Below are 12,492 nucleotides of genomic sequence, written 5' to 3'. Positions count from 1 at the left end.
AGAAATGATTCAACAGTCTCGGTTAAAATTGAATAGTGTTCAAATATTGATAGCTGTGTTTTTAAGAGTAAATAGCCTACTTGATTCCAAAATCAGATTAGCAAAATCCTTTTCAAATTCAGGGGGAGTTTAAAATGTGATCATGTAACTTTGGGTTCAATCCATCAAACACTCCTGCAGTACAGTCTCCATGCATTTTCAGTGAGTTTTCCTCATCATGTGGAATTCAAGCCCTGTTAAAATGCACAAAGGGCATGTGGTTGTTCAGTGGATTTTATATTTGATATATTAAATTTGTAGTACAGGAGATAACACTTAATATAAAATAAAAAGAAGATAATGCAGCTTTGTTAAGGCCATGGTGTTATGTCAATATGTAAGTGGGTATTGAGACATTGAAATGTGTTCACTATTATCACTAAATGAGAAATGCAATATATTTTCTTGTGCCTAGAACTTGTATAAGACCAGTTGTGACTTACGGAGGAACACAAACAGGTCATTCACTTCGTCAGATAATGCAAGGTTGTAATATATTGTGTGCTACCCCTGGAAGGCTTTTGGATTTCATAGGCAGAGAAAAGGTGAGATCTGTGTGCTAATTTCCCCCCCCCCCCCCATAAATTGAAGTGTTTTCTCATTACAACAAATATTGATAATCCACTATATAATTAAAAAAACCAAGTTGATAGTAATATTTAGAACAAAACACAGAAAATTTAAAATTGAGACCCATCAACTAAGTATTATGGAAATACATTTTAATTGCCTTTATGGCACTGGTTTATTACAAGTGCTCAGACATAGACACAAAACAAATATAAAATATTTTGTTAAGGGTGGCCTAGCACTGACCTAGGCAGAAGAACAAGTGCTGTGCTTTTACTGTATTACATTACTAAATTATCTATGTTGGCAATGTACAGTATACAGATGCTGTTTGCAACTCAGTTACCTGTGATAAAATGCTTACCAAGGTTGCTGCTGAAATGTGCATGTGTTAGCTGTAATCTCTTGAGTCAGTGTGCTGTTGCAGAAGCACCTGCTGTCGTAGAACTCTAGTGGAGTAACTAGTGGAGTTTTCTGTGGGTAACACTGATGTAGCTGTACTGTGTGTGTGAAGTGAACCAGTTCCTGTCTAAATGTAGCAGCCTGACACCTGGAATCTACTGCTGCCGCTAGGTGGCAACCATGTTGTAGAAGTTAATGTATACTTTCATCTGGAGTTTAATTATGCTGAGCATTATAGCGAAGGGAGTAGGATGAAAAGCGTTGCAGATGTGTGTTTTTTTAATACTGTACCATGTTAAGTTTGTATAGCTGTCACATACAATGGAAGTCAGTTTTCTTCATTTTTGGGTTACCTTTAAATTTCTTTAGATTGGGCTGAGGAAGCTACAATATTTGGTGTTAGATGAAGCAGATCGTATGCTGGATATGGGATTTGGCCCAGATATGAAGAAATTAATTTCATCTCCAGGCATGCCACCAAAGGAAAACCGCCAAACACTAATGTTTAGTGCCACTTTCCCTGAAGAAATCCAGAGGTATGTTCAGTGGCAGAGCTTCATGCTCCAGCACTGGGGGGTGGAGCACCTGGCGGTGGGGGCAGCTGCAATGGCACCCTACTGGGATTGCGCTGCTGGGGGCAGTGCGCTCCCCCCGCGCTCCTCTTCCTCTGCCATTGGGGATGTTCTTTTTAAAAACATGAATCCTAAATTTTAAATCACTAATAAGAGTGAGAACATTTCAACATGAGTTTTTCCAAAAGGTCCACACCTGCACATTTAATACGAGAGGCATTTATTTATCTGACTGTTACACATATGAAGAGTCACTGTCAATTGTGCAGGTTGGAACACAGTATTGGAAAATGCATGCACTATATATAATATGAACATATGAATGTGTTTTGTAGAACTAGCTGACTGATAGTTAACTTCTGCTTTCTTGCATATACACTTCTTGCATATACACTTTCTTGTATATACACCTTACTATCCAAGCTATTTCTCTGATTCTCCTCAACTTAACTGTTACTTCCAAGTTAACTTGATTTGTTTGTTCATTTTAAAGGCTAGCTGGAGAATTCTTGAAGGCAGAGTACTTATTTGTTGTTGTTGGACAAGTAGGTGGAGCCTGCAGTGATGTTCAGCAGACAATACTTAAAGTGAATCAGTATGACAAGAGAGAGAAGCTTGTTGAGATTCTCAATGGCACAGGTAACTACCATGTAACTGGTCTCTTCTCTTAGAAAGATAATGAAATGTAACCAATCAACACAGAATTTTGTTACACTTTAGCTGTTAGCTCTTAAGCCCCTTGAAACCAAAAAGTTGTGGAACTGAGCAATATAGTGGTTTTTTTTTAATGTACTATGTGGAATGTGTAGATGAGATCATTAGAGAGATAAGGATAGCCTGCTTGTTGGTCAAACCATTTTGGACCAGTGTGAAATCAGGGCTAAAAGTATAAATTTTCCTATTCATCAGTAAAATAACTTATTTTTATTTGGAATAACTTATTTTTATTTGGAATAGATTTGTCCAAGTTGTATCCTTCTCCCTAAAAAACTTAGGAATCTGAAATGCTATGTATGGAAAGCTATTAATTGGAGTATGTCTAATGTTGGATACAACTCTATGAGAGCAGAACCATGAGCTATATACCTTTATTTATGGATTGTAGTTTTTTAAAAAAAGTGTAATGTTGCTTAATCCAGATTGCTGTATTTAGGAAGTTAACGAGAGAGGTGTTTTAATTTTCAAATTGGCCTTGGGTTTTAGGGTTTCGCAACACCTTGATCTCAGACAAAAATATTGTCCTTTCCTTAAATACTGCCAGTCATTCTAATATCCATTCTCTGTTTGTCTAGCTATTACAGAATTAATTGGAAGTGCAATTTGGAATTTTGTATTTTTTTCTATGCTTTTATTTGACTTTATACTGGTTAACGTTTAAGATTGTTGCTGTGTGTCCCTTAAAACCTATTTGTATAGGCTACAAGTCTTGCTTTTGCATCTTACCATGACTAGTAGTTACTGTCTGAAGATTTCAGAGGCAGCATGCTTCTCAGTGTTGGGATACTGCCAGGGAGACAAAAGCCATCAAGCCCCCATGCCGTCTCCGGACGACCCATCGATCTCTCGTAGAAACGCAGTATCACTCAATTAGCGACATGAGTCCCAGAAATAGCTTGCCACATTCCAGAGCTCTTGCACGCTCTATCAGCAGAATTCGCACAGCGAAAGATGCACGCAGGAGAGCGTTATTTACAATTTTATTCAGCGTTGGTCAGAACAAAGAAAACATGACTGCCTGCGTTGATGTCTCAGGCACAGAGAAAGAAAACGAAAGCATAGACAAAATATAAACTTCCTGTGAACAGGAAATACGCAGACTCTGTGACTCACAAAGCCTGCTCCCTTTTAAGGTGGGACGGAAATATCCTAACACACAGTACCAGTTGCTGGGGAGCCAGAACAGGAGAGAGTGAAAGTGTATGTGCCTTCATGGATTGCTTGGCTTCCCAGAGTAATGTGCTTGGCCTCTGTGAGATGCTGGACTAGATGGACCCTTAACCAGATCCAGCTGGACTTTCCTTAATATAGTATGGTGGGAATTACTAGAAACTACTGGCTTCATTCCAAGCATACTCTGTGCTAAATGGTAGAAAGTTATATGGTGAAGTACTATTAATAACTGTTACTCATAAAATGCCTAAAATTACTAAACATTCTCCAGAAAGCTAAAAATAAAGCAGTCCTCTCAACTCGTCAGCTAAAGATGATGTTTTAAGGAGGGTTACTTGAGAAAAGCTGGGATGAGTAAATGTCTGGTAGCTTAACGTAAAATACTGAAAAGCAAAGAAACTAGATTTTTAACAATCTTACTAATATGGGCATCAGAATTACTACTGGCACTTGAAAACTATTGATTTACTATTTTATTTGAATAGATATATCTTAACATTATGTCTGCCTTTGTAAAGGTGATAAGCGAACCATGGTGTTTGTGGAAACTAAGAAAAAAGCAGACTTTATTGCAACATTCCTTTGCCAAGAAAACATAGCAACAACAAGTATTCATGGGTAAGTATATATTCATAGTAAATCATGATTCAATTCCTTTTAAAGCACCCTATACGCTGGTGACATTCAAATAGCTAACTGCATTGATTTTTTTAAAAAGAGAGAGAGAAAGTTCTTTCCTTCCATGGGAACAAGATGGTTCTTTTCTTGCCCCATTATATGGTATGTCTGTTCTTAATTATCCTAACCATCAATTTGCCCTTTTCATTGCCTGCAGTGTATATTACTTTGCCCTTATTTTCAATCTATCCTACCATTCTTTAGTAAGGAGATGCCAGTTCAGTATAGCTTCAGCACACTATATAAAAGTACAGTGGTGCCTCGCAAGACAAAAAGAATCCGTTCCGCGAGTCTCTTCGTCTTGCGGTTTTTTTCGTCTTGCGAAGCAAGCCCATTAGCGGATTAGCGCTATTAGCGGTTTAGCGGCTATTAGCGGCTATTAAAGGCTTAAGGGATTAGCGGATTAGCTGCTAAAAGGATATTAGCAGCTATTAAAGGTTTAAGGGATTAGCGGATTAGCTGCTAAAAGGCTATTAGCGGCTTAGATCAGCTGATAAGAGGCTTAGATAAGATGTTAAGCGGCTTAGCGATCAGCTGTTAAGTGGCTTAGCGAACAGCCGTTAAGCGGCTTAGGGGCTTGGGGAAAAGGGGGGGAGGGAAAAAAACCCCAGGAATCGTAAGGCATTTTCGTCTTGCGAAGCAAGCCCATAGCAAATTCGTCCTGCGAAGCACCTCCAAAATGGAAAACCCTTTCGTCTAGTGGGTTTTCCGTCTTGCGAGGCATTCGTCTTGCGGGGCACCACTGTATTGGTTTCAGAAGTATGCTGTCTTAATGAAGTAGCAGCATATCTCTATTGCACTTGAGGTAGCTTTTTTATGTTCAGGAGGGGCTTTGTAAGGTATGAGACTGGTGGCTTCAGCTTATTTGGAATAGTGTTCTTTCTCAGCTTCACGGTAAACATATGAGGATATATTTATCAGTACAACTAGTGTGCTATTCCATACAATAAAAAGGTATCCTGACATATCATTTCTTTGTCAATTCTAAAGTGGTCTTTTTCAAACACAGAAAAACATTCAGGCATTGTTTCAAATGTCTGGGCTTGCATAACTTGGTAAGTGCACCATTCCATAGTAGGATGCAATGCAGAATTTTCTTTGTATCTAGATGACTTAAACTGCATTTGCACCTTGTACCATACCATGGTTTATTGGAGTGTGCTCATCCATAGCTGTCAACCTTCCCTTTTTTTGTGGGAAATTCCCTTATTCCAACTCTGTTTCCTGCTGCTATCCCGGATTGTTAGACATCCCGTAGACCGTCCCTGGGACAGGTGAGGCTGCTGATCCCTTATTTTCAAGGCTGCTGATCCCTTATTTTCAAATCTGAAAGTTGACAGCTATGTGCTCAAAACCCTGAGCAAAAAAAGTCTGACTTGCACACTTCCACTTCCTCCCATACAGTAAGGAGAAGGGCTTCTGATATTATTTTTACTTTATAAGTAATTTAGCTTAGAATTATGCTCCCATCAGAGGTGCTTGTTTAAAACAAGCTTCATGCCATGAGTTACGGAACTGTCATCTCTGGTTTGAACATAATACTGAAATGAGTTTCTTTAAAGTGAAGCTTATTTCAGCAGTATGCCACCTCCTGGTTGTGGAAGGGGAGGGAAGCTAGTTAAGGCTCATCCATATAGCACCATATCATAAGTCATTGGTACATGTGACATGGATAGAATGCCTCGCTTAATCAAATATTGTTGGAGTGGATGTCACACTGTGGGTACAATTCTCCTTTTCTCCTATGTGAAAGACTTGTTCTGAGGAGGTTTTGCTTCCCCCTACCCACAAAAAATGGATATAGAGTAGACACAGATTGCAAAAGCAAACCCAAGAACAAACCCTGAATGTTTGCCAAGAGTGTTGGCCAAACTTCTATGGGTATTATGTACCAAACCAGCCCAAAGACGCAAAGGAAATCTTTTCAACAGTACATAGGCTAGAGCACATGACACAAGCAACTTACACAAGGTATCTTCTTTACAACTGTTTGTTTTCCTGTTTCTCTCCCTATTGCTTTCAACATTTTAGATTGCAGTCGGATCTGGACTTTTAACTCTATGGTCTTTATACTAATCCAAACCTACGTTCTCAGTTGGTTTCATTTCTTTCTTCCTGAATTTACTTCCTGTTTTATTTTGGATGTATGGCTACTTCCCATGCATAAAGGTTGGTAGCAAAAGACTTGTTAAACAGTTGTGCATGCCTGTTTTTCTTGTAAGGCAACATTGCCACAAGTGGACAAGCAACAGTGGGTTGTGCTGTATCTGAGCAGAAACTCAAAAGCGCGGCATGATACTGGACTTCAGCTGCTTTTTTACAATGTACTCTTTGCTCCCAGCTTGGTACACGAAGCAAAATCACCAGCAGGTTACATGCATATTAATACACATTTACCACTTTCAAACCTAGTGGAGGTTCATACACTTTTGAGCTTGGAAAAGGGTAGGTGTTCTCTCCCCCCCCCCCCCCCCCGATAATGTTTTTAGCTTCTCCAAAATTCTAAAAGTAGTGAGGTTCTTGCTGCCCTGAATATTTCCAGTTGTTTGACAGAGAGCTTGACAGAGAGGAGTGCCACAGCTCCCCACCCAGTTTGAAGCTAGTGAAGAGTCTGGAGGATTGCTCTTGTACCCAAAGGCCTCCAAAGCATCAGAGAATACATAGGGATGTTTGGAGTATAAATCTTGGCTGGTCTCTGAATTGAAGTGATTATGATCTTCTAAATGGTTTTAACTTTTATTTTATTTGTGTATTTTGATACAAAGTCAATAAAACATTGTTTTTTGAAAGATGAGATATGCTTTTGTTTAATTAAATAACTATTGTACATTATTAAGAACTGTCAATATGTTTATGGTAACTACAGCTGAAGAGTAAGTTTCATGTACTTGTTTCCCAGCCTATAACAAGCTGGAACTTACCATATAGAGGATTCTAAAAGTTGGAATAAATATTTCATGGAATGACTTTTGAAGTAGTCATGATATGAGCTGATAGACACTCTTTAGATTTTTCCTCTTTTCATATACTGCTTTATTTCTCTGAGCTCTGTAGAAACACACAACTATTTGAGACAAGAATTATACTTTATGATAAACAGTAAGAAATGCCCCCCCCCAAAGCCATTAGCTGTAAAGTTTTGTAATAATAAAATTGTAATAGAATATATGTTAACTTATGCTCAGAACAAATGAAATGTGTTTTGCCATGCCGTATATGCTGCTAACTTTGAATGACCCTAAATATCTGCAAAGTTGGCCTCTCCTGCCATTTATCATTACATATTAGCTTTTAGTTACATGTTTAACTTGGCAAATATGCATTTGAATAAGAATATTCCTGGTGTTGTTTGCTTCTGTATTAGAATCGCTGAACTTCACTCACGTTTGAAAGAGATGTAATTATTTTTCTATTTACAGTGATCGGGAACAGAGAGAGCGAGAAGAAGCTCTTTATTATTTTCGTTCTGGAAAATGCCCTGTTCTTGTTGCTACATCAGTGGCAGCAAGAGGTCTGGATATTGAAAACGTTCAACATGTCATAAATTTTGATCTACCTTCCACAATTGATGAGTATGTTCATAGGATTGGACGAACTGGGCGTTGTGGTAATATTGGCAAAGCAACTTCTTTCTTTGATGCTAATTCAGACAGTCCTATTGCACAGCCTCTAGTCAAAGTACTTGCAGATGTAAGTTTTTTGTTCTGGAAATTTGCTTTTATTATTACTACTAAACTGAAAGTCACAAAACAAATGACACACTATCACATTTCTTTGAAGGCTCAGCAAGAAGTGCCAGTGTGGCTAGAAGAGATTGCTTGTACTTCTGGTGGAATTGGTTTTAGCAGTTCAAGGGGAAACATGTTTGCATCTGTTGACTCTCGAAAGGTAAATCTTAAGCAGAACCACTGATAATGATTGATCCGAAAACTTTATTTTGGATAATGGGTAATCTTGAAAGTTTTTAGGGTCTTGAAGAACACTTTTAAACAAGCTGCTCTCTGAAGCACCTCAGCCCCCTCTCCCCATTTTAACTTCTCACTCCAGGAAGCTTTAATAAAAGGGGGGGGGGAGTGCTTCAGGGAGCAGTTTACCCAGCCACTCTCTGCAGCACCACCTTTGTTAAAGGTAGCCCCATGGTGAGTGGGAGGTGCATCAGAGAGCCAAACTCCTCTCTGAAGGGCCCCTCTGTTAAAGGTTGCTTCAGCTGCTGCACAAGGAAGTGGTGCTTCCTAGAAAAGAGGGGAAACAGGAAAGCCCATCCTTTCAAAAACTTACTTTTTTATCCCCCCTGAGAGCTGCATTCAGCAAACCTGAGCCAAGTTTAACCCCTGCTCAGCATGTGCTTCCAGGGGGTGGGGGGAAATAACCCATTTTCCAAGGATCAGCCTTCCTTAAGCGATTCTTCTACCCCGGGGATGCAGGGGGAAAAGACATTGTTTGCTTTCTCTGCAGACACCTCTTCCCAGGGAATATGCATATGCAGCAAAAGCAAGCAGACAGTGCTTTTCTGCTGTTTCCTGTGAGGTTAGAAGCAATCCACTGTTACCACTTCAGGTTCTAGATCAGGGGTGGGTGGGAGCTCATCACATTTGCCAGAGTGGGGCAGGAGCTCACGGGTTTTCTGTATACAGATGCTATTTTCTCATGGCTCTGGTTTAATAATGTAAGTTTAAACAAGGTACTCGCTTGCGTAGAGATGCTAAAACTAGCAGTGGGAACGGGAATTAACTCCCTTTAATGTGGTTTTAAAAACTAGTTTTGTGTTAAGATTTCTCTGTGGCAGCTACCGCAAAAAGCCTGTGTTGCCAGTTTCCAATCTCTCAGCAGTAATGTAATATCTTGAGTGGAGCATAGAGAGCCTTCATATTGTTACAGGACTCTCTTGGTGATATGATATGAGCACTCTGTGCAATGGCAACAGTCTATAGGTTCAGGTTCTCTATAGACATAAACATGCTGCAGTTACATCAGTCAAGAGGGTAACAAGTATTTGCAAGTATAGTAAGTAAATTTGTATCTGACAACTTACCAAATGAAAGTATCAATGGTATTGGTATTGGTTGAGTTGTGGCATAGTTTGTCATTTTCTTAGGGCTATTGTGCACAAGACCAGTTTGTAATGTAGTATATCTCTGAATACAGATTAAACAGATAAATTGTGCTCATTATCATCATCATTTATTATTATTTATATCCCGCCCATCTGGCTGAGTTTCCCCAGCCACTCTGGGCGGCTCCCAATCGAGTGTTAAAAACAATACAGCATTAAATATTACAAACTTCCCTAAACAGGGTGGCCTTCAGATGTCTTTTAAAAATAGGATAGCTGCTTATTTCCTTGACATCTGATAGGAGGGCGTTCCACAGGGCGGGCGCCACTACCGAGAAGGCCCTCTGGTTCCCTGTAACCTCACTTCTCGCAATGAGGGAACCGCCAGAAGGCCCTCGGCGCTGGATCTCAGTGTCTGGGCTGAACGATGGGGAAGGAGACTCCTTCAGGTATACAGAACCAAGGCTGTTTAAAGCTTTAAAGGTCAGCACCAACACTTTGAATTGTGCTTGGAAACGTACTGGGAGCCAATGCAGATCTCTCAGGACTGGTGTTATATGGCCCCGGCGGCCACTCCCAGTCACCAGTCTAGCTGCCACATTCTGGATTAATTGCAGTTTCCGGGTCACCTTCAAAGGTAGCCCCACGTAGAGCGCATTGCAGTTGTCCAAACAGGAGATAACTAGAGCATGCACCACTCTGGCGAGACAGTCCGCAGGCACTGCGTCCCAGAAGGAGCTGGTAGACAGCCGCCCTGGACACAGAATTAAACTGCACCTCCACGGACGCAAGTCCAAAATGACTCCCAGGCTGCGCACCAGGTCCTTCAGGTCCTTCAGACCACAAATGTGGAAGTGAACTATAGAGCTCATTTATTTAAGAATATTTGGTGTTCAGTACTGATGGCTATAGGTTTTCTGATCTCTGGGCAGCCAGAATATGGCAGGTACTTCAAGAAGAAAAGTAATCCTGTTGCATACCTTCTCATTGCAATATATAGTTTTGAAAATCTGCTCAACTTTGATTTAATGTAGGTTTACCATGGCAAAGAGAATCACCACAGCGGAGGAGGTGGAGGATTTACAGCATCAAATATAAGTGCACCTGATGAGTCATGGGATTGAGGCTACCATCTGTCATGGAACAACGTTCTTAATTTACCATGCTAAATCTTCCGAACAAGATGGTTATGTGTGATACTGGCTGGTTTCTAAACACATTTATTTTATTAAATCCCTGTGATTTCAGTGCGACTTGCTTCTAAGTAAATGTGCTTAGGATTGTGACTTTAAAATGTTCAAGAAATTGTTAATGTTCTGCTCCCTGTTGTTCAGGAAAGGTGATTGGGATAAGCATACAGGAGTTTTAATTTGTTTTTGAATTACTTATTTTACTGATCTGTTCAATGGTTGTGTGAAATAACACCAGTTTGCCACAAGGAACTGTTGTAAATTATTGTAAAAACACTAAATAAAAACTTAGGATCATGTTCTGTGCAGTACATAATAATCACACCGCCCTGTGCTTTTTGACATTCAGGTATTAAGGCAAGGAGAAAGCTTAACACTTCCTGCTTTTCCCTAATTCCCTCAAACCTTTCAAAAAATAGTACCATCATGGCTTGTATGATGGTTACAAATTGACTGCAAACAATATTCATGATCAAAGTGGACTTTTGTACATTGGCGTCAATGTTGGCAATACACCCTGTATTTTCTGTTCTCCCCTGCTGCACAGTGTTCTTTTCGCCCTCTTACATTGAAAGTACATTGGAATTAAAACTTTCATCTAGTACTGTACACAACTGCAGCTGCTACTGTGCAGGCATTTCCTTTTGATGACATTGCAAATACACATCACCCTGTTTCCTTAGCAGATTGAGCTGGTGCCCAGGACAAAAGTTTCACAAAACATGTATGGTTTTGTCACACTTGGATGTGAGAACATACAGGTGAGCTTAACAAAGATTTTTACATTTTCAGTAATTTTATCTAATCAAAAATACATAAGTACAGCCTGAAAGTGCATTGGTGACACTTTCATCAGCAAACACTCTGACCATGATTGAGGATGTGAAAAAAACTTGCTTGAAATTCAGTAATGGTCAGAGTGGCTGTAAGCTGCAGTTCAGTTCAGTTCTTGATGTTCACCCATTTTTCTTTGATACTCATAAAACTAGTTACACAAATAAAGCGGAATGATGTGTCAATAGTTGCATTTTGCAGTAACACCCCCCCCCCAAATGAATGAGTTGCAACTGTTGATATAATAATAGATTGGATTAAGTACAACTTTGATTTCCTTTTTTAACATTTGGAAGAACTCCTAGGACTAGCATGTAGCATTTAGACAAATTGTTTTTCTTCCGCTGTTGGTCACTCACCGCCCCACATATGAGTCCCTGGAAAGTTTCTCAGTCCCTGCCATGGAAAAGCAGCCCTTTTCTCCAGAGATAATGTGATAACCATGATTTATGGCTTGGCTATCATTAATCACCACATAATTATCTCTGCTGATGAGCTGTCAACAGGGAACTTCTAGCCCGCCATGATTCCTCCCCAGACGGCTGTTGGTATTTCTTGGCCCAAATCATTTCCCCACTTTAATTTAAAGGGGAGCAAGTGCTGTTCAAGTGCCTTCAGAGAGCAGCACCAAACACTCCTACTCAACCACCTGGCCTTTCCTATAGTCTGCTTGGTTGCATGTAGTCATGTCTAGGACCTTTTTCTGAAATTATGCAGTTTACTTGATATCTTAGGGAAACATTTTTACCATCCAAGGTTCTTATAGGAAACACTGCAAGCTAAGGTACGATTGCTCATTTTAAAAATACAGAAGCAAACAATTGAATTCCTTCTGTTTTTCCTTGCTCTCAAGGAAATACAGCTTGCTTTACTGAATTGCAGCAAAGTATCCATACAGTTAGCACAGTCAACATTGAAGTTTTCCTGAGCGCAAATCTCGGTGGAATGAACAAATGTTAACCTCATGTAAGATGCTTGTGCAAGCCTGTAAATTGCACAGTAATTCACTTCATATCCATTAGTCATTTTATGCACCCCAATACTATTGTGAGGGCCATTATAAACTTGTAAGAACTACATAAAATAAATTAGCCCTTCAGAACTTATTCAGAAGATACTAAAATCAGAGAAAACCAACAAAGTAACCATAGGAGCCAACTCCTAAGGGCTAAGGTCCCTTCATCCCAGCTGAAATATGTGAGGGGGCTGCCAGCCAAAAGTTGATTGGCATTGCCATTCGGATGGGGTTCATGTGCCATGTCTT

The 12,492-nt window shown here is 39.8% G+C and overlaps 1 protein-coding gene across 5 annotated transcripts in view; it reads left to right on the top strand.

Annotated features, from left to right (window-relative positions):
• DDX4 (DEAD-box helicase 4) overlaps positions 1-10,691 on the top strand; it is a gene marked incomplete at its 5' end in the record, with an annotated part of 28,345 nt that extends 17,654 nt beyond the window's left edge. For all 5 annotated transcript variants that reach the window (XM_083403956.1, XM_083403954.1, XM_083403957.1 and 2 more), the window contains 7 exons: positions 455-584; positions 1,381-1,547; positions 2,077-2,222; positions 3,992-4,091; positions 7,571-7,841; positions 7,932-8,039; positions 10,239-10,691. In XM_083403956.1, coding sequence (XP_083260082.1) covers positions 455-584; positions 1,381-1,547; positions 2,077-2,222; positions 3,992-4,091; positions 7,571-7,841; positions 7,932-8,039; positions 10,239-10,328 — 1,012 coding nt within the window. In that variant the 3' untranslated portion in view covers positions 10,329-10,691. The remainder of the gene's footprint in view (positions 1-454; positions 585-1,380; positions 1,548-2,076; positions 2,223-3,991; positions 4,092-7,570; positions 7,842-7,931; positions 8,040-10,238) is intronic.
• Positions 10,692-12,492: the final 1,801 nt, after the last annotated feature.

Source organism: Podarcis tiliguerta (genome assembly GCF_965153285.1).
Source record: "Podarcis tiliguerta genome assembly, chromosome: 11".
Taxonomy (NCBI): domain Eukaryota; kingdom Metazoa; phylum Chordata; class Lepidosauria; order Squamata; family Lacertidae; genus Podarcis; species Podarcis tiliguerta.
The sequence above is the reverse complement of the archived record's forward strand: the minus strand, read 5'-3'. Positions and strand labels throughout refer to the sequence as shown.